Source organism: Nomia melanderi, chromosome 10 (assembly GCF_051020985.1).
Source record: "Nomia melanderi isolate GNS246 chromosome 10, iyNomMela1, whole genome shotgun sequence".
Classification (NCBI taxonomy): domain Eukaryota; kingdom Metazoa; phylum Arthropoda; class Insecta; order Hymenoptera; family Halictidae; genus Nomia; species Nomia melanderi.
Window position 1 is genome coordinate 11,414,825 of NC_135008.1, and position 22,035 is coordinate 11,436,859.

General features: G+C 33.2%; 3 protein-coding genes across 21 annotated transcripts; 2 read left to right on the plus strand and 1 right to left on the minus strand.

The window, feature by feature from the left end:
• Positions 1-126: 126 nt before the first annotated feature.
• Positions 127-10,060, plus strand: LOC116434142 (uncharacterized). 11 transcript variants are annotated; one of them, XM_076371478.1, is made up of 23 exons: positions 128-1,082; positions 1,619-1,739; positions 1,822-2,037; positions 2,125-2,320; positions 2,395-2,504; positions 3,150-3,288; positions 3,370-3,493; positions 3,585-3,779; positions 3,863-4,085; positions 4,155-4,280; positions 4,375-4,555; positions 4,638-4,882; positions 5,501-5,653; positions 5,798-5,887; positions 5,983-6,138; positions 6,270-6,303; positions 6,381-6,516; positions 6,607-6,910; positions 6,981-7,123; positions 7,196-7,384; positions 7,452-7,559; positions 7,633-7,970; positions 9,956-10,060. In XM_076371478.1, the coding sequence occupies exons 1-23, from the start codon at positions 1,020-1,022 to the stop codon at positions 9,993-9,995; spliced, it is 3,630 nt and encodes a 1,209-aa protein (XP_076227593.1). In that variant the 5' UTR covers positions 128-1,019; the 3' UTR covers positions 9,996-10,060. The 11 variants fall into 11 exon arrangements, with proteins under 11 accessions (XP_076227592.1, XP_076227593.1, XP_076227594.1 ...); XM_076371477.1 differs by lacking the exon at positions 9,956-10,060 and having other exon boundaries at positions 127-1,082; positions 7,461-7,559; positions 7,633-8,318; XM_076371479.1 differs by lacking the exon at positions 9,956-10,060 and having other exon boundaries at positions 132-1,082; positions 5,558-5,653; positions 7,633-8,318.
• On the plus strand, positions 10,003-17,582 carry LOC116428826 (uncharacterized). 7 transcript variants are annotated; one of them, XM_076371495.1, is made up of 20 exons: positions 10,003-10,431; positions 10,968-11,088; positions 11,171-11,386; positions 11,474-11,669; positions 11,744-11,853; positions 12,501-12,639; positions 12,721-12,844; positions 12,936-13,136; positions 13,214-13,436; positions 13,506-13,631; positions 13,726-13,906; positions 13,989-14,233; positions 14,973-15,125; positions 15,213-15,288; positions 15,366-15,498; positions 15,589-15,883; positions 15,955-16,088; positions 16,170-16,370; positions 16,438-16,545; positions 16,622-17,582. In XM_076371495.1, exons 1-20 carry the CDS (start codon positions 10,369-10,371, stop codon positions 17,042-17,044), a joined length of 3,468 nt encoding a protein of 1,155 aa, XP_076227610.1. In that variant the 5' UTR covers positions 10,003-10,368; the 3' UTR covers positions 17,045-17,582. The 7 variants fall into 7 exon arrangements, with proteins under 7 accessions (XP_076227610.1, XP_076227614.1, XP_076227615.1 ...); XM_076371499.1 differs by having other exon boundaries at positions 16,447-16,545; XM_076371500.1 differs by having other exon boundaries at positions 15,255-15,288.
• LOC116428829 (E3 ubiquitin-protein ligase TM129) lies at positions 17,190-21,745 on the minus strand. Of its 3 annotated transcripts, none has more exons than XM_031980947.2 (7): positions 21,211-21,745; positions 20,875-21,136; positions 20,606-20,795; positions 20,025-20,219; positions 19,769-19,917; positions 19,213-19,339; positions 17,190-18,961 (listed from the first exon to the last, which is right to left on the minus strand). In XM_031980947.2, exons 1-6 carry the CDS (start codon positions 21,410-21,412, stop codon positions 19,222-19,224), a joined length of 1,116 nt encoding a protein of 371 aa, XP_031836807.1. In that variant the 5' UTR covers positions 21,413-21,745; the 3' UTR covers positions 17,190-18,961; positions 19,213-19,221. The 3 variants fall into 3 exon arrangements, with proteins under 3 accessions (XP_031836807.1, XP_031836808.1, XP_031836806.1); XM_031980948.2 differs by having other exon boundaries at positions 17,190-19,339; positions 21,211-21,372; positions 21,521-21,743; XM_031980946.2 differs by having other exon boundaries at positions 17,190-19,339.
• Between the last annotated feature and the right edge of the window lie 290 nt (positions 21,746-22,035).

Here is a 22,035-nt window from a genome sequence, read left to right on the forward strand (position 1 = left end):
TTTCTTGTACGTTATATTCGTTATCATCCAAAAAATTTTTTAATTGGCTTTTTAGAAAATCTAATCAAGCAGTCTTATGATAATAATAATTACATTTAGCAGGTTATGCAAAATTTGTTGCACACATTATATATTCATCGTGCGAGACAAAAAAGACAACACAGAGGAAGATCCTTGGTACGGGACGTGACGGCTTTGTATACATGACCGTTTCAGCAAATCGCACGCTAAAGTCGTAAATGCATCAGACAATGGGCGGACTTCCTTCCACTTTAGCACTGAAACCCGTATTCCTTACATCTGCCTTTTTCTGTCCCACTCACAATACAGATAGCATGAGTTTTGTAACAGTTAACTGAAAGTGGAACTGGGGCAACTTCTGGAGTGGGGATTAGTAATTACAATTAAAGAACTTGCTGATCGAGAATCATTGGTTCCAGAAGAGGCAGTTCGAAAGACCTGTATTAGCATTATGATTTCGATCAATTCTTTTGCAACTACTATCCAAAGAATAACTTTGTCAACATATTAGCTCCGGTTATAATGTCCTGATAAAGCGTAAACTCTATAAACTAGAGCTATTCAACAATCCATTTTGCGCACAACAAGGGTAGCCTCCATTCAGTCGGGGAAAGACCCTTGATTAGTGGATCAACTTGTGATTACGCAGTGTAGGTCCTTAAGAAGGGTGATCACCACTACGTGTTTGAAAGTAGTACACAGAGCAATCACCATAGCCTGCTGTGGCGTTGCGAGCTACTCGAAATTCTGCCCGGGTCATCTTATGGACTGCCCGCACGGGCAAGTGGCTGAACGACATTGTTGTAAACGAACGTGTTCCATCGTGTTTACTGTCACTCTGAAATTTTAATATTGGTTTTATTTAAAAATACGATAGAACCGGATACGATAATATTTTTTTACGTAATTTCGTTGCAATGTCTTAATACTACGGTTGTAAATTTACTGAAATTTTGACATTGTAGTTCTGTAAGATAATTCTGGAAGACTGATCCAACATGATTGAAGTAACAGTAAAGACTTTAGATTCTCAAAATCATGCCTTTACTTTGGAAGACGACGTAAGTATCTTTCTCTCCATATTTTAAAAAACAAATCCATATTATTTCATATTCATGACTTTTTAACAATATTACACATCATAATTGTCTGAGAGTTAGAAACCTCTATCTTCTATGATATTTTCTGCACATTTAGAAATTGTTACTATACAGATAATATGTTGATTGTGTGAACCATGTTATTGTGTTCTTTGGCACATTCAACCCTGAATATGGTTATTTCTAATAACTAACCTCCTGCATTTTATAATTCCTATTATTATGATTCTCTATTACCATTATTATCAATCTTATGTGAAACTAATTCTCAACAGCTTTTTGTAATTATTACGGTCGTTATACTATATATCTTAGGACAAAATTTTCTATAACAGCTTGTCTACTCGTGGTATTAGATCTAAATCAATTATATGTTAATGTATGGTGTAATCATGTTTTAATTAGTTCACATACCAACATGAAACACTTGAATAATTGAAAATAAATTCACAAATCTATGACATCAAAAGACATTACTTATTGTTCTTTTTTTAAAGCAAATTATTGTGAGAGACTTTAAAGAACACATAGCAGAAGCTGTTTCAGTTCCGGCAGAAACACAAAGACTTATTTACTGTGGTAAAGTCCTTCGAAATGAGAAAAAGTTAAATGAGTATGGTAAACATTTTTAAATTTCATGATAATTTTGAAATTGCAATTATTTTATGTATACGTGAAGAATTAAATGTTTATTACGCAGATGTCAATGGAAAAATTATCCATTTGGTGCAACTGGCACCACCACAACCTGGTCAGAGAAGAAATGACGAAGGTCATGCTCAAACTCAAACTAATACAGCACAGGTTTTGCGTAACTCACGAAGTACACGTTATAGACTCGCTAGAACGCAAATGCATGGCAATGCTATGTATGTCGGAGCCATGTCAGTACCAGCAGAAATTATTGAGGGACCCGGTATGGTCATAGTTTTCAAATAGGGTAATTTATATTTATTTGTAATTATTTCTATTTATTATAATATTCATAATTATATTTTAACAGCATTACCAGTACCACAATTGAATAACAGTTTATCGAATAGCCGTTTAGTTTTGGCAACAAGGATGCTGCAGCGTGCAAACGTACTTGTAGAAAGACTTGCAAATCCAAATATATCTCTTCACCCTCCATCTTCAGAAAGTAATCAATCATTTTCACCCCAACAAGCTCAAACACAGCAAGCAGAAACAGAACATTTGTGAGTGGAAAAGGAATTTTAATAATTATGGTATAGTTCAGTAAAATAAATCAACACAACACTTAATCTTTCAGTGCTAATAATAGCAGAGCAAGTGTTACCACAAGATTAACTGAAGCCACTGCAGCTGCAATTGCCGCAGCCTTGTCTGCAACTGGAGCAAACAATGTAACATTATTAAGAGGTGAGTATTCAAACTTGGTTACATACAAGATGATACTGCTAACGCGACGCACGATTTTTCACCCACTTGTAGCAATCTTACAGAAAAAAGTTTAAGACAAGAGTCACAGGGTATGGGGTTTTCAATAAATACCAGTAAATAAATATTTCGAAAACAGATTGTTTTTATGTCGAAATCAAAGTCATCTTGGGTTTTACAAATAGGAATACATATTTTTTTACCATATTGTACAGGACACAAGACGAATTCAAAACACATATTATATGATGTCTTTACTAACATATTATTCTATTTACAGTAGTGCAAATGTGAAATATTTAGCTTCCCGTTGTATTTGACTTGAAGACACTGTAAACATTATTTGACACTGAAGTGGTCACTGATTGTAAACACGGAATATTGCTTGGATGAAATCGATAGTTTGTCGTTGCGGTTACTTTGTTAGTCTTCGTTGATTATCATGCAAGATCATACTTCCAATATTTGGTGCAAAATAATTGTTTACAACAATCTGACCTCTTCGGTGTCAACTTTTCTCCATTGGATTGCTGCAAGTGGGTGAAAAATCGTGCATCGCGGTAGAGGTAACACCTTGTATAATGTTATGAAACACACATTTGCATGTATAATTTTAAAATATCAAAGCAGGAAACAGTGGAGGTGGTATAGAGACTGTACTATTAAATGATAACAATGAGGACAATCAATCAGAATCACAACAGTCACAAGAACCCCAATCTGAACAACAGGGACCCACGTCACGTGATGACGAACCATCAGATAGGTAATCTAGATCATAATAGTAATCTCCGCGAGCACAACCCGAAATTTACAACATAGCATGTTACGCATTTAATATTTGTAGGCTACCACGACCACGACTCATGGCAGATTTGTTAGAGCAATTAATGAATGCACAAAACAGTTTGCGCCCATATATTGAAAGTTACCGTGCACTTATGGTTGCTGATAAAGCATTACCTACAGGAGTAAGTAAATTAACTACTTTATATACATACTGAAAGTGGGATTTAATAAATTTGTTAACAAACTTTGAATAAAAATCGATCCAACATATAGGGAGGACCTGGAAGTGTTGAAGAAAGTCAGAGAATAGTTGATGGCGTCAGTGAAGGCCTGCACTACATATCCCATGCCTGTCACGCATTGAGCGATATAATAGTTGACATGGGTCAGCAACCACCCAGGAATCTGAGATGTAGACCAATTATTATACAACAGACAACTATTTTGCAGCCTGGTGTACCAATTGAGGTAGCGATAAACACAAATAGTATAGAATATATTCATTTTTGTTTTATTATTAAAGATATTGTTTTATAATCAAACGTTTGTAGGCACATTTTAGTATACATGGTCAAAATGCGTATAATAATAACAGTAACGAGGAAAATAGTGATAGTGCAAACACGACTGCACAATCTGAATTAAATGAAACTAATACTGAAGAAAACAGTCAACATCAAGAACCTGAAAGCGGGACTCAACGACAACCAGAGTCGCAACAACAGCCAGAGTCGCAACAGCAACAAGAACAAGCACAACCTCCGTTTGGTATGGGTAATGAAATACTTTTCTTAAATTATAAATGTTGAACGTTTCGAATTCGAAGTAAAACTTATTTTATAGGTACAATCTTCAACTTGCCAAATGATATGGTATTAATGGAGGTTAGCCCCGAAGGTAATTTTACAACTGGAAGTGAACAATTGCAGACTGGAGAAAATAATAACAATAACAATAACAATAATGGTGGTAAGTTAGTAATGGAATTGACGTGTTGCTTCAATTTTTAATAACCTGTGGGTTCAATTGATGTTGTTTACACATCACTAAATTGCCTTTATAGGAAGAATAAACAGTGCCGCCGATTTGATTCGAAACATAATGCAGGCAGTTGCAGGCCATATTGTGCCAGCTGGTATTACTACCACCACCATCACGACCCCAAATCTTCCAACAGCTGGAGGACAACAAACAAATTCATCTCATGATGGAAATACAAACGCTGGACAAAGTACACAAGCTCGGTACGTTCATAATGTGGTACAATTATGAAGCGCAATTTTGCCTAAGCTCTTGATTACTTCTCATTGTTATCTTTATTTATAGAAGTAACGTAGATACTCATCCTACTACGGCGACACAAACTAGAAGTACATCGCGTCAACAAGCGCATTCTTTAAATCTTGGAATGAATTTGGACCAAGGTCTTGAATTTGATCCTTTCCTTCCTTGTAATTCTCACCACGTTCGGCGATTACCACCAGCAACATCCCATGCTACCACTTCTACATCACAAAGAGTTCGTCCTAGTCAAGCATCAGCAACTGAAAGTCAGCCTCAGGCGCAAACAGGTGTGCGATTACAATAACGGTGAAATAATGACAGCCATAAACACTGCTGTTCAGTAAAATTATTACTGTTATTTACCAGTTGACTCATTCCTGTGAGGTTTTGTGTAGCCAACTTCGATTATGTACCCTTGAAATATGTTGTCAGGGTCACGATTTTAAGCAGTTTCTTTCTATACATGGTCCGTCGCACGATTATCGAGATATACCCAAAAGTATTTTTAACCTTACCCATTTAATGTTTTGCATTTTTTCTACGGTTTGAGTTAAATTTTAGTTACATCGGGATTAGATTTAACTTGTATTTAAATTGGTGATGAATAATATAACAATATAAATATTGCTATGTATATCTCTGAAAGTAAACTTCATGGACTGTTCATAATGATTTGTTTAACTTATTGTAAAGTCAACTGAAGTCTGTGAGGGGGTGAAATATTTAAATAATTGTAGAAGCTTTTCAAGAATATCTCAGAAGTCGAAACTGAATGATAGTAACATATATAATAGAAAGTAGCTCAATATCACATCTCTGACAACATCATTGAAGATCAACATAGGTGAAAATGTGGCTACTAACCTCCGTATTTACCATATTATGATCATTATAATTATTCTCAGCAACAACTACGGCAGCCACAACTAGTAATACTAATTCTACAAATACCATGGCTTCAGCATCACAAAGAAATCCTTTTATGAGGTCATTGCAACAAACACTAGGAGGGGTTATAGAAGTTCAACCGCAAGTCACTTTTGGTACCATTAGTAACAGTAAGTAACTAAGTGGAATATAAGTTATGATCTGCTCTTTTTTAAAGAAATATTGTATATTTTCTTGGTATATTGTAAATCCCGATTTAGTTGAGTTTATTCCATTCCTTCCTTGAAATTCACACCACGTTCTGCGAACATCAGCAGCAACATCCTATACCACTACTTCTACATCAGAAAGAGCTCTGACAAGTCAAACATCGACAACTGAAACCCAGCTTCAGGCACAAACAGGTATATGATTACAATTTTTCTGAAATAACAATATTTATAAACTACTGTTATCAAGTAAATTTACTAAAACTTTTCGTTACTAAAATTGTTATTAGCGGCAACTTCAGCAGTTACAACTAGTAACACTAATTCTACAAATACAACAGCGTCATCATCACCAGAAAGTTCATTAAGTTCATTAGAATCACTAAGTCCATTAGAATCACTAGAGGAATTTCTTTCTCAGGTCACTTTTGGTAGCAACAGTAACAGTAAGTAATTAAATATAATACATGTCTTTTTTTTTTTTTTTTTAAGCAATATTGTATATTTCCTTGGTATATTGGGAATCCAAATTTAGTTGAAGCTCTTGATCTTGTGAGGCAGATGATTTTGTTTACAGGTCCGAATAATTACCTGGCAACGGGAGCGGGGAGGTCTGTTAATTATTTTCATTATATGTTTTTATTGGTTGTGGGAAATGTGGTAATAATAAGATTGTTTCATTTATTAGGGACCTTTATTTGTTGTGTCTGTTAAACAACTTACCCCGTTGTACTATAGCAGAGCTTTTGGAACCTTTACTGCCGGCCTATTCACAGGATCCAATGAAAGAAGGAGTTTTTCTTGTGAACTTAACTAAATGTGTGGTAATGAAACAACAAGTGTATTACTTGTGAACAGAAGTTTAGAACATTACATATAATATAACTATATAATTTTTATAATAAAATATATAGTTTCAAGACATGACGCTACGTGACATGTGCGAATTGCGTCGTGGACAATGGAAATCAATTTCTCGCCAAAGAGTGCCGCTGGTAGTATTTCTGGAAAACACTTTTCCAGATTCTTCTGCGGAAGACCTTCCAGAGCAAATTATAAACCGTGTATTGCCAGAAATTAGACGAAAATTGCAAAGTTTGTTCGCGACAGCAGAAGTTAATAATGGTGAAAATGGTTTGCTCATAGATATTTGTGCAACTATAGAAGCGTTGTTTCAACGCCATATCAGACATATTGTACAATTACTGTTTGATAATGGTTGGTGTTTTATAAGTTGTGAACATTTCATTATGTTCCGTTCCAACAGTATAATATAGTTTCTTTCTAGATATCAACGATATCACATTCGGGCAAGAAACGTTTAATATGTTACAAAATTTAAAGAAGCAATTATCAGCAGTTCTCCAGTATTCTATACAAGGTGGTTTCTCAGAATTTATTTCCATGCTTGCACGGTTTGGGGTGAATAATGTAACTTGTATGGTTATTCGGTAATGTATTCTTTGATTAAGTGTGTAATTCATAAGTTTCTGTTTTAAATAGAACAAAAGAGTGGAGGATTTTTGGTCTTTTATAAGAACATGGTCTGATGAATTCTTCGTTTCCGCTTATCATCCTCCTGATTCAGAAATTTTCCCGTTTTTAATATATAAGGATGTGTCTCCTTCTGAACCATCAGAAGTGTCCTCAGACTCAACACAGCGTCCAAGTCAAACACAGTCTGAAGGAGAGGTATGTTGCATATAGAAACAACATAAATGTAACATGTAAAAAATTGAACAAATCCGTACAATTGCAGCCTACGAAGACCGAAGCTATAAAAGAGAAAAGAAATTTGGAAAATTCATTACTAGATAATATTGAAGAAGTCCCAGGGACGTTTACAGGACATGAAGCGCTACCTTCAGTAAGTTTATGTTTGTATTTATACGAGCACTGATGTTCGAAAGAGTAATAATGTCAAAATAATTACACTGTAGGATTGGGTACCAATAATTGCCCGAGATAACGTGAGACAACGTCGTCAGTTATTAACACAGGGAATGACAAATGGAAGTGTAACAACACTCAGTGATGCTTATTTAGGTATACTGCCCACTAAACGCCGTAAACTAATTGAACAACAAAAACCACGGTTATTAGTCAGTACTACACCTAATCATTTAGCAATATCAGCGTCCGTGGAATGTTTAGTCAGAGAAAGTGTGAACCGCGCTGGTGTAGAGGAAGTTGATGGTGCTGCAGTTGCTGTTGCTGTCGACCCTGGTGTCAGACGTGCATTCGGTCAAGCAATTAGAGACTGCTTGAAACCACGGAGGTATGAAACATCAGACTTTCCAGATTCTTTACGTTTTCCTAATGCTACTAAATATTTCGCGGATCAAGATAGATCACCTAAGTAATATATTTTAAGCACAAATCAATTTATATTAACTTAGAGTAATTATGAAAGCAACACCAGATAGCTGTAAAGAAAAAGTGAAATATAAGCAGAGACTAAGAAAGATACAAGATGTATTCACAACTTGTAACCACAGACATTAATAATAATTGTATCTGTACCCGCGAATTTAGTGGAACACATACTGATTTGATAAATCTGGAATACATTGAAACAATTTCATACAGTAAAATATAATGTAAACTGTCAAGTTTGTTCAATCAACATAGCTTGTAATCTTATACGGTACACCTGGTTTTTCAGTGTATAAATACGTTAAGTAATGAATACTGTACTTGCACATTATTAAAAATTACAGTATAATCCATCACCTATACTCTCCCATCATACTCTTAAAATATAGATTTGTTTTAAAAATAAAAACATAGATGTCGTAATACAACTTTTTCTGCATGTATTATAATAACAATGGACTAGCTTTTCAATTTTATTTGATAAACTATGAACACTAATTGATGATTGGTTCCATTTCAAAGTACCATCTATTCTCTGCAAAATTTTAATTAGATCGTATTATTTTTAACTAATTAATTTTAAATAATGCCACAAATATACCGTGTCGAGATTTAATTTGTCGCGCTAGAGATCTTGACCTTACAACCCTATCAGTGAGACTACGGCTCTGGTTGTCATCCAGAATAAACAATGCATACATATAATTACAATTTAATGGTTTGAAAATTTGTATGATCCTTATTACAAAAAATTATGATATAGAAATGCATTTCGGAAGATAAATTTTATCGAAAGAAGAAACTTATAAATTACGGGCTATAAAATAAAATTTAAAAATGGCCGCATTTTTAGGGGTTAGTTTCATCCCCCTAGAATAAATTACTGGGAGAAATAAAGTTACGTAATATATACCTATGTGTGTTCTACATATTCTCAAGGATTTCTAATTTTTTAATTTCCGAATTAACGAACATTTCTTGTACGTTATATTCGTTATCATCCAAAAAATTTTTTAATTGGCTTTTTAGAAAATCTAATCAAGCAGTCTTATGATGAACCGTCAATATCGGCTAATAGACTTTTATGAAGTATATTTAACGTTTGGTGCAAAATTTGTTGTCCACGTTGCATATTTACCACGTGCGAGGAAAAAAAGACAGCATAGAGGAAGAAGGGGTCCTTTTCTGTGCATGTGTGGGACACGATGGATTTAGTGTAACTGACTGTTTTGACAAATCGGACGGTACAGTAGTAAATGCATGAGAGAATGGGCAGACCTCCTTCTACATTATCCACTGAGACCCACATATCGTAGACATGCCACCCTTTTTTCACTCACGGTTCAAATAGGAGAAGTTGGGAGTCTATTCACAAGAATAACGTGATCCCGCTGCGGTGCAACAGTGGTTAACGTGACGGTCTCGCGGCGGTGTCGCTGACGATTTTACGTACATGTACCACACCGCCGGAGCTAATTTTATCTTATACTACATACCCAATTAAAAAAAAAATTTTATATATATTTGTCATCCTTGTCGTAACCCTTTGTCGTTTTATCAGTCTCGCGGAATCGCCAGCGTCAATCGCTGCGGTACCGCAGGGGAATCGCGTCGCGCGTATGCGCAGGCCCATAACTGAAATTCATATGTACTAGGGCAACTTGAGATTGGAGATTAGTAATTACAATTAGAGGAACTGCTGATCGAGAATCATTGGTTTGAAAAGGGACAGTCTGACAGCCCTGTAAGAGCATCATGATTTCCATTAATTTTTTTTGCAACTAATATCTAGGGAATAATTTTGTCAATATATTGGCAACGGTTATAGTGTTCTGGCAAAACGTAATTTCTAGAAACGAACTATTCAGCAATTCTTTCTGTGAACAGCAAGGGTAGCCTCTATTCAGTCGGGGAAGACCTTACTTAACGGAACAATTTGTGATCACGCAGTGTAGGTCCTTAAGAAGGGTGATCACCACTACGTGTTTGAAAGTAGTACACAGAGCAATCACCATAGCCTGCTGTGGCGTTGCGAGCTACTCGAAATTCTGCCCGGGTCATCTTATGGACTGCCCGCACGGGCAAGTGGCTGAACGACATTGTTGTAAACGAACGTGCTCCATCGTGTTTACTGTCACTCTGAAATTTTAATATTGGTTTTATTTAAAAATACGATAGAACCGGATACGATAATATTTTTTTACGTAATTTCGTTTTAGCATCTTAATACTACGATTACAAGTTTTCCGAAACTTTGACCTTGTAGTTTCTGTAAGATAGTTCTGGAAGACTGATCCAACATGATTGAAGTAACAGTAAAGACTTTAGATTCTCAAAATCATGCCTTTACTTTGGAAGACGACGTAAGTATCTTTCTCTCCATATTTTAAAAAACAAATCCATATTATTTCATATTCATGACTTTTTAACAATATTACACATCATAATTGTCTGAGAGTTAGAAACCTCTATCTTCTATGATATTTTCTGCACATTTAGAAATTGTTACTATACAGATAATATGTTGATTGTGTGAACCATGTTATTGTGTTCTTTGGCACATTCAACCCTGAATATGGTTATTTCTAATAACTAACCTCCTGCATTTTATAATTCCTATTATTATGATTCTCTATTACCATTATTATCAATCTTATGTGAAACTAATTCTCAACAGCTTTTTGTAATTATTACGGTCGTTATACTATATATCTTAGGACAAAATTTTCTATAACAGCTTGTCTACTCGTGGTATTAGATCTAAATCAATTATATGTTAATGTATGGTGTAATCATGTTTTAATTAGTTCACATATCGACATAAAACACTTGAATAATTGAAAATAAATTCACAAATCTATGACATCAAAAGACATTACTTATTGTTCTTTTTTTAAAGCAAATTACTGTGCGAGACTTTAAAGAACACATAGCAGAAGCTGTTTCAGTTCCGGCAGAAACACAAAGACTTATTTACTGTGGTAAAGTCCTTCGAAATGAGAAAAAGTTAAATGACTATGGTAAACATTTTTAAATTTCATGATAATTTTGAAATTGCAATAATTTTATGTATACGTGAAGAATTAAATGTTTATTACGTAGATGTTAATGGAAAAGTTATCCATTTGGTGCAACTGGCACCACCACAACCTGGTCAGAGAAGAAATGACGAAGGTCATGCTCAAACTCAAACTCATACAGCACAGGTTTTGCGTAACCCACGAAGTACACGTTATAGACTCGCTAGAACCCAAATGCATGGCAATGCTATGTATGTCGGAGCCATGTCAGTACCAGCAGAAATTATTGAGGGACCCGGTATGGTCATAGTTTTCAAATAGTATAATTTATATTTATTTGTAATTATTTCTATTTATTATAATATTCATAATTATATTTTAACAGCATTACCAGTACCACAATTGAGTAACAGTTTATCGAATAGCCGTTTAGTTTTGGCAACAAGGATGCTGCAGCGTGCAAACGTACTTGTAGAAAGACTTGCAAATCCAAATATACCTCTTCACCCTCCATCTTCAGAAAGTAATCAATCATTTTCTCCCCAACAAGCTCAAACACAACAAGCAGAAACAGAACATTTGTGAGTGGGAAAGGAATTTTAATAATTATGGTATAATTCAGTAAAATAAATCAACACAACACTTAATTTTTCAGTGCTAATAATAGCAGAGCAAGTGTTACCACAAGATTAACTGAAGCCACTGCAGCTGCAATTGCCGCAGCCTTGTCTGCAACTGGAGCAAACAATGTAACATTATTAAGAGGTGAGTATTCAAACTTGGTTACATACAAGATGATACTGCTAACGCGACGCACGATTTTTCACCCACTTGTAGCAATCTTACAGAAAAAAGTTTAAGACAAGAGTCACAGGGTATGGGGTTTTCAATAAATATCAGTAAATAAATATTTCGAAAACAGATTGTTTTTATGTCGAAATCAAAGTCATCTTGGGTTTTACAAATAGGAATACATAATTTTTTTACCATATTGTAGAGGACATCAAGGCGAATTCAAAACACATATTATATGATGCTTTTACTAACATATTATTCTATTTACAGTAGTGCAAATATGAAATATTTAGCTTCCCGTTGTATTTGACTTGAAGACACTGTAAATATTATTTCACACTGAAGTGATCACTGATTGTAAACACGGAATATTGCTTGGACGAAATCGATAGTTTGTCGTTGCGGTTACTTTGTTAGTCTTCGTTGGTTATCATGCAAGATCGTACTTCCAATATTTGGTGCAAAATAATTGTTTACAACAATCTGACCTCTTCGATGTCAACTTTTTTTCATTAGATTGCTGCAAGTGGGTGAAAAATCGTGCATCGTGGTAGAGGTAACACCTTGTATAATGTTATGACACACACATTTGCATGTATAATTTTAAAATATCAAAGCAGGGAACAGTAGAGGTGGTATAGAGACAGTACTATTAAATGATAACAATGAGGACAATCAATCAGAATCACAACAGTCACAAGAACCCCAATCTGAACAACAGGGACCCACGTCACGTGATGACGAACCATCAGATAGGTAATCTAGATCATAATAGTAATCTCCGCGAGCACAACCCGAAATTTACAACATAGCATGTTACGCATTTAATATTTGTAGGCTACCACGACCACGACTCATGGCAGATTTGTTAGAGCAATTAATGAATGCACAAAACAGTTTGCGCCCATATATTGAAAGTTACCGTGCACTTATGGTTGCTGATAAAGCATTACCTACAGGAGTAAGGAAATTAACTACTTTACATACATAGTGAAAGTGGGATTTATTAAATTTTTTAACAAACTTTGAATAAAAATCGTTCCAACATATAGGGAGGACCTGGAAGTGTTGAAGAAAGTCAGAGAATAGTTGATGGCGTCAGTGAAGGCCTGCACTACATATCCCATGCCTGTCATGCGTTGAGCGATATAATAGTTGACATGGGTCAGCAACCACCCAGGAATCTGAGATGTAGACCAATTATTATACAACAGTCGACTATTTTGCAGCCTGGTGCACCAATTCAGGTAGAGGTAAAAACAAATCGTATACAATATTTTCATTTTTGTTTTATTATTGAAGATATTGTTTTATAATCAAACGTTTGTAGGCACATTTTAGTATACATGGTCAAAATGCGTATAATAATAACAGTAACGAGGAAAATAGTGATAGTGCAAACACGACTGCACAATCTGAATTAAATGAAACTAATACTGAAGAAAACAGTCAACATCAAGAACCTGAAAGCGGGACTCAACGACAACCAGAGTCGCAACAACAGCCAGAGTCGCAACAGCAACAAGAACAAGCACAACCTCCGTTTGGTATGGGTAATGAAATACTTTTCTTAAATTATAAATGTTGAACGTTTCGAATTCGAAGTAAAACTTATTTTATAGGTACAATCTTCAACTTGCCAAATGATATGGTATTAATGGAGGTTAGCCCCGAAGGTAATTTTACAACTGGAAGTGAACAATTGCAGACTGGAGAAAATAATAACAATAACAATAACAATAATGGTGGTAAGTTAGTAATGGAATTGACGTGTTGCTTCAATTTTTAATAATCTGTGGGTTCAATTGATGTTGTTTACACATCACTAAATTGCCTTTATAGGAAGAATAAACAGTGCCGCCGATTTGATTCGAAACATAATGCAGGCAGTTGCAGGCCACATTGTGCCAGCTGGTATTACTACCACCACCATCACGACCCCAAATCTTCCAACAGCTGGAGGACAACAAACAAATTCATCTCATGATGGAAATACAAACGCTGGACAAAGTACACAAGCTCGGTACGTTCATAATGTGGTACAATTATGAAGCGCAATTTTGCCTAAGCTCTTGATTACTTCTCATTGTTATCTTTATTTATAGAAGTAACGTAGATACTCATCCTACGACGGCGACACAAACCAGAAGTACATCGCGTCAACAAGCGCATTCTTTAAGTCTTGGAATGAATTTTCACCAAGGACTTGAATTTGATCCTTTCCTTCCTTGTAATTCTCACCACGTTCGGCGATTACCACCAGCAACATCCCATGCTACCACCTCTACATCACAAAGAGTTCGACCTAGTCAAGCATCAGCAACTGAAAGTCAGCCTCAGGCGCAAACAGGTGTGCGTTTACAATAACGGTGAAATAATGACAGCCATAAACACTGCTGTTCAGTAAAATTATTACTGTTATTTACCAGTTGACTCATTCCTGTGAGGTTTTGTGTAGCCAACTTCGATTATGTACCCATGAAATATGTTGTCAGGGTCACGATTTTAAGCAGTTTCTTTCTATACATGGTACCGTCGCACGGTTATCGAGATATACCCAAAAGTATTTTTAACCTTACCCATTTAATGTTTTGCATTTTTTCTACGGTTTGGGTTAAATTTTAGTTACATCGGGATTAGATTTAACTTGTATTTAGATTTGGTGGTTAATAGAAAAATAACTACAATTTATGAATGTAAAGTTTAATAATACTGGGTAAACAAATGCCTTACAGCGGCCGACGTACAAATGCAGTGGATGAAGTACAGTATATAATTTTGAATATATTTTATCATATATCTGGGAAACTGAACTTCAGGAGCGATTATGTCTAGAGAGAGAATTTGTTCATAACGACTTGCATAATTTATGTTAAGGTCATTTAAGTCAATGAAGAGGTGAAACTTTTAAATAATTGTTGAAGCTTTTTGCAAATATCTCAGACATTAAAGCTGAGTGACAGGAATGTATACACTAAAAAGTAATTTACAATTATATGCCTAACAACATATTTTACGGTCAACATAATCGAAAATGTGGCTACTAAACCGCATATTTACCATATTATGATCATTATAATCATTCTTAGCAACAACTTCGGCAACCTCAACTAGTAATACTAATTCTATAAATACTACGGCTTCATCATCACAAACAAGTCCTTTTTTGAGGACATTGCAACAGACGCTAGGACATGTTATAGAAGGTCGACCGCAAACCACTTTTGGTACCAACAGTAACAGTAAGTAACCAAGTGTTATATAAGTGATCTGCTCTTTTTTAAAACAATATTGTATATATTCTTGGTATATTGTGAATCCCAATTTAGTTGATGCTCTTGATCTTGTGAGGCAGATGATTTTGTTTACAGGTCCGAATAATGACCTGGCAACGGCAGCGGGGAGGTCTGTTAATTATTTGCATTATATGTTTTTATTCGTTGTGGGAAATGTGGTAATAATAAGATTGTTTCATTTATTAGGGACCGCGATTTAAATATTGAAGACGTAATATTACACTTTTCTCTAGCAGAGCTTTTGGAACCTTTAATGTCAGCCTATTCACAGGATCCAATGAACGAAGGAGTTTTTCTTCTCAACTTAACTAAATGTGTGGTAATGAAACAACAAGTATATTACTTGAAAACTGAGGTTTAGAAGATTATATATAATAACGCTATATAATTTTTATGATAAAATACGTAGTTTCAAGACATAACGCTTCTTCACTTGCATCATGGACAATGGAAACCATTTTCTCGCCGAAGAGTGCCGCTAATGATATTTCTGGAAAATACTTTTCCAGATTCTTCTGCGGAAGACCTTCCAGAGCAAATTATAAACCGTGCATTGTCAGAAATAAGACCAAAATTGCAGAGTTTGTTCGCAACAGCAGAAGTTAATAATGGTGAAAATGGTTTGCGCATAGATATTTGTGCAACTATAGAAGCGTTGCTTCAACACAATATCAGACATATTGTACAATTACTGTTTAATAATGGTTGGTGTTTTATAAGTTGTGAACATTTCATTAAGTTCCGTTCCAACAGTATAATCTATTTTTTGTTGTAGATATCAGCGATATTACATTCGCGCAAGAAACGTTCAATATTTTACAAAATTTAAAAAAGCAATTACTACCAGTTCTCCAATATTCTATACAAGGTGGTTTGTCAGAATTTGTGTCTATGCTTGCACGGTTTGGGGTGAGCTACGTAATTTGTATGGTTATTCAATCATATATTCTTTGTTTAAGTATGTAATTAATACATTTCTGTTTTAAATAGGCTGAAAGAGTGGAGTGTCCTGAGCCTCTTATAAGATCATGGGCTGAGGAATTCTTTGTTTCTGCTTATCATAACGCGACACAACCACCCGATTCAGAAATTCTGCCACTTTTAATATATAAAGATGTGCCTCGTTCTGAACCGTCAGAAGTGTCCTCAGATTCAACGCAGCGCCCAAGTCAAGCACAGTCTAAAGTAGAGGTATGTTGGATATGGAAACAACTTAAATATAACATAGAAAAAATTGAACAAATCCGTACAATTGTAGCCTACGAAGACCGAAGCCGTAGAAGAAAAAGCAAATTTAGAAAATTCATTACCAGATAATATTGAGGAAATCCCAGAGACGTTTCCGGGACATGAAGCGCTACCTTCAGTAAGTTTATGTTTGCATTTATACAATCACCTACATTCTAAACAGTAGTAATGTTAAAAGAAATGTTACATTATAGGATTGGGTACCAATAATTGCTCGAGATGTCGTGAGATCACGTGGTCAGTTACTAACACAAGGAATGACAAATGGAAGTGTAACCACATTCAGTGATGCCTATTTAGGTATACTGCCCACTAAACGTCGTAAACTAATTGAGCAACAAAAACCACGGTTATTAGTCAGTACTACACCTAATCATTCAGCAATATCAGCGTCTCTGGAACGCTTAGTCAGAGAAAGTGTGAACCGTGCTGGCGTAGAGGAAGTTGATGGTGCTGCAGTTGCTGTTGCCAATGATCCTGGCGTTAGACGTGCATTCGGTCAAGCAATCAGAGATTGTTTGAATCCATGCAGATGCGAAACGGCAGATTTTCCAGATCCTTTACGTTTCCCTAATGCTACTAAATATTTTGTGAACCAAGATAGGGTACCTAAATAATCATCCATTCTAAGAGAAAATCAATTTATATTAACTTAGAGTAATTATGAAGGCAACACACGTAGTTCTAAGGAAGAAAAATGAAATATTGTACTTAACCCCTTAACCGTGGAGTTTTTTTGAACATGTCAACACTGCTACCGAGATTTTTTGCAATTTAACGCACTTTAATTTACTCTTTTTTCAAAAGTAGATGTTTATATTTTATAAATATAATGAAAAAGGAAATAATAAACAAATTTTTACATAGAAATTTTTGCAAACGCACCACATGATAACTATCGCTGTTACGGGGTTAACTGAGACCAATAAAGATACAAGATATATTCATAACTTGTAATTACGATATTGTTTACAGTTTTAACTGCATTCATTGTTTTGTGGAATATAATAATTTTGATAATTCCACTACTTCTAGAATGAAGAATTTCACACACGAAAATATAATATAATCTATCTGCTCGGTTTAATTAACATAACTTGTACGCTTGTGAAAGACGTGTAATTTTTCAGTGTATAAATAAGTTAATTAATACTACGCTTGGAAATTAATCGATCACCCTTGCTTTTTTATCGTCCTTTTTAAGTAAAGATTTCTCATGCTAACCTATTGCAATCTTATGTACTTGAGTAGTTAACAGTTTGACTGTTTAGTTTAACGGTGTTGGTATATTATAGACGTAGACAAGAAATTCATACAACGTCTGTACGAAATCACTGTTCAGAGATAAGATAGACTTGACATCACAAATGAAGTAGTATCATATCTAGTATTTTATCTGTGATATTATATTTGAAGAATACTGTTACCGTTGTTCAAATATACCTAACAGAAATTAAGTACATGGCTAATTTGATTCCAACCAACAAGTTTAAAATCTCATATTATCAGTATCGGATGTGATTTTCAATAGATTCTCGTGATTATTTGCGAATGAGATCATTTGCATTCTACAGTACAGACTTCGAGTTTCAATTTCATGTTTCGAAAGTTGAAAAAGCTTCAAGTTTTTACATGATGGATAACCATTTTGATCTACAATAGAATTTGTACTGTACTAAATGATGAAGTTATAGAATTATATAATCGTATTAATTTGATGTATGAAAAATTCGTTACATATGAGAATAAATATATATATATACACACACACACACACACATTTCTGAGCTATTTAAAAAAATAGCAAAAAAAATATACTTAATTACATTTAAATTAAGGAAAAGTTTTAGAAATACAGAATTAGATAGAATCAATATTTCTAAAATAAACATTTCTTTTATAAAAGATTATACATTAATTAGGTATTTGTTTCTTATAACAGATGTATTAAACTAAACAAGAATATAAATCAAATAATGAAGAAATCTTAAAAGAATTGTAAAAATTTATGTATTAAGGCCACTTTATAGATTCTTTATAATATATAATAATACATGTAATATATCACAATAAAAGTGTTAGAAAAAGTCTATAATATCTGAATTGACAATTATTTTTACAACAGAATGTCTAGTTGAACAGACTACCAATTTATAAATTATTCGAAAATATTTTACACTTGATTTATAATCATTTGTTTATGAAAAGTTCATGCTTACTTATATATCATTCATCCAACTTTTTATAAAATCATAGTGAATAAATACTTTCTTGTCGTGAATTTATTGTATTAGAATACAAATCGGGACGGAAAAATAGTCCAACATATAGGATATCTGAGATTCTGTTCAAGTTTATGTCTGAAATGGATTTCAATGATGAAGAATCGAATCTCAGATATTCAAATCCTACAAGTTCTCGTACAATCCTACCGGACTTTTTTTGATCCAACCTAAGCTCCCAAATTTTAGGCATATGCACATCTTCAGTAATAAGTTAACAGCTTTTGACTGCCTTCCCTATTGTACGCCTCCCTTTTAATTCATAAAGTATCAAAGCATGAATTATTTATTTCTCGCTCCTTATGTTTAATTTCGTATAAACAATGGAATATTAATATGAATAAAAAATATAAACGTTATGTACCAAATAATTGGACAAAGCTTTTTGATGATACTTCAACTGTTACGTTATTTTTGCGCAATGTTACATAAAATTTTATTTCATTTTTTATAAGATAAAAAAACTTCCATCTATATAATAATATCAGTCTGATACGCGTTACCTGTCGTATTCACGTAGATTGTATCAAGGACACATCTAAAATACAAAATTTTGCTCTGCATACAGGACAAGTACATTTGGAAGACAACCATGTTTCTGGTGCATTTTCATCTTGTCTTGATGCAAACCTGTAATAACACATATGTAATAGCAACGTAATTCTTACTGTTCATAATATTATTTTTAAATAATTATTAGTATTATACTTATTGCATGAAAAAATGTTTAAAATGAACAGCAATGTTTATTTCACCCTTATATTATTTACATATCAAATTAAAAAAAAGACAGAATTTGCAACATTTTTTCATTTAATGAGTAATTTAAAACTAAATTGAAATTTTATGTTAGACGAATTACTTGGTGTTATGTAATCATTACATATCGTTAAAGAAAATTTTATGTTTTTGAGAGAATTATAAGAATTATAATTTAATATTTATCAAATAGAATATTTTATTTATATTTTATCTTTCAGTAATAGTTATTAAAATGAAACATTAAACCTATATGTTTGAGTAGAAAATTTTCTATTGTTAAAATATATATGTACTTACCATTTTGCCATACAGTCTATGCACCACATGGGACGACAATAACACGTAGTGCAATCTTCAGGATGACCACTTCCTATGTCCCTAGTGCATTGTTTAAACAATTTTACATTTGATGCAACTTGCATACATCCAATACATTGACCCAATTCCTTAAAAGAAGTAAGAATATCAGTTTGAAAAAGTGAAATTCATATATAATTATAAATTAATTTAGTATATAATATAATTTAGTATAAACTTATATATAATAACATACATCTGCAAATTCATAAACTGGATTTTCCTGAACACGTTCTTTAAAATAATCAACAAATCTATCCAGTAAGGTTTTATGGAAATTAATATTTTGTAATATTACAATGGGGCGTGAAACTTTGTCTTGCAAATTTTTAAAATCCAATGCATTTAATCTTATGTCAAAATGTTGTGCTCCAGTTCTTGTAGGCTTTACCTGCATGAAATACATTTTTATAATTAATAAAAAGTATAAAAATAATTAATTATATAATATAATAAAACTATACTATTTAACTATTTTTTTTTATATAAGATTCCCAATAATTAACTCTTTTAAAACGAATGATCATTTTGTTTTATAATAAAATTCCTATTTTACTTAAGTTTTACAAAGAATTTCTATATTAAATTTTATGTAAATCATTAACTACACATATGAAACTTATATTTCTATATATAATCATATAAATAAATTAATGGATAAGCGAATTGTAAATACAGAAATGGTTGCTGTTTGGTCAAAATGACCTAGCATTTGTAGTCCAAACGTTAAATGAGGATAAATACCTTAAGGATGATCGTAAGTTATATATTATTTACCTCAATATTAATAAATTGAATTTCTCCTCTTGTCGCAGGTAACATATTATGAGAATCAGTTTTGTTAACTACTAAAGCTGTATCACTTTGATGTGCAATTAATATTTTATATGGCACTACTTTAATTATCCAATTATCTGTTACTATTATGCATGATATGCTATTTGTATTAATAACAGTTTTATTTATCCTGAAATACAAATTCTGCTGTTTGACCTTGTTCTCAATTATATTGTTTTTAAAATATGATACTGAAATTACTGTGTAACCTTCGATATTCTATGTTGATATCAGAAGCTACTGTGGACCATATTATATTATCAGTATTATTATTACTGTTACAATAAACTTTAAGATTTTGTACTATAGGATGTTTAGACCAGTTATTGATAGACCATATCAGAATTTTAGACAAAGTATACAGTGGAAGGAATATAGTACAAACAATAATCATTAACCACAAATTATGATGACCTAACAATATTTTTGTAACACTGATATGTCCAAAGAGAATTAAACCACACGTATAACCTAATTAAAAACGAAACTGATTTTATTATTACAATTAAAATATTTGAAATAATAGTAAAATATTTTATATTTACCAAACGGAAGCATGGAATGTACAAATAACGTAATTATACTTCTTTTTATATGATACTGTATGAATAACTCATTTTCACATCCTAACCAATTTGAAAATATATCTTTTATTGTTAATCCAGCTGAAATAAATTCTGTCGGAGGATATATAATACATCCTGATGCTAAAATGTAAGACAGTGTATAGAAGAAAAAAGCAGACATGTTTTAAAAGATATATTTTTAGTCGTGTATATTTAATGTTACATTTAACAAACAAAAATGTTAAGTACAGTATAAATACATATGACAATTAATATTTGAATTGTTTACTTTTTATAACGTTATTAATCGTCAAGCAATAAGTTATTTATTATTTGTTCACATTAAAGGTTATAGATAACTATGATTACGTAACTTTCTTAGTTAAAACAGAGAACTTTCGATAAAGTGACAGATGTTGACTTTAACACCAATTTCATAGCATTAAAATTTTCTTGATTCGGGTTTTCTACTTTACCGACTATACAGAGATTGTATTACCTACATAGGTCAAGAGTGCTAAATCAACACTCGTGTTCACTCTAGTGATATTCCCCTCGTGAAAAGTTATTTTTATACCGGTACTTTTGCCTGTATTATTAAAACTTACTTAGAACTACTACACATCACTTACTTAACTGTCTAGTAGCTCCTTGAATAAAGATAGTGATTGAATGCAGGCTCACTATTTTTGAGTACTAGCGTGAGGGGAATAAATTACTAGACACCTCTGATATAAAGCAGAGTCTGACAAACTAAACTAGGTAGGTACTCGTAATAGCGCTCACACAATTAGTGAATTGGTG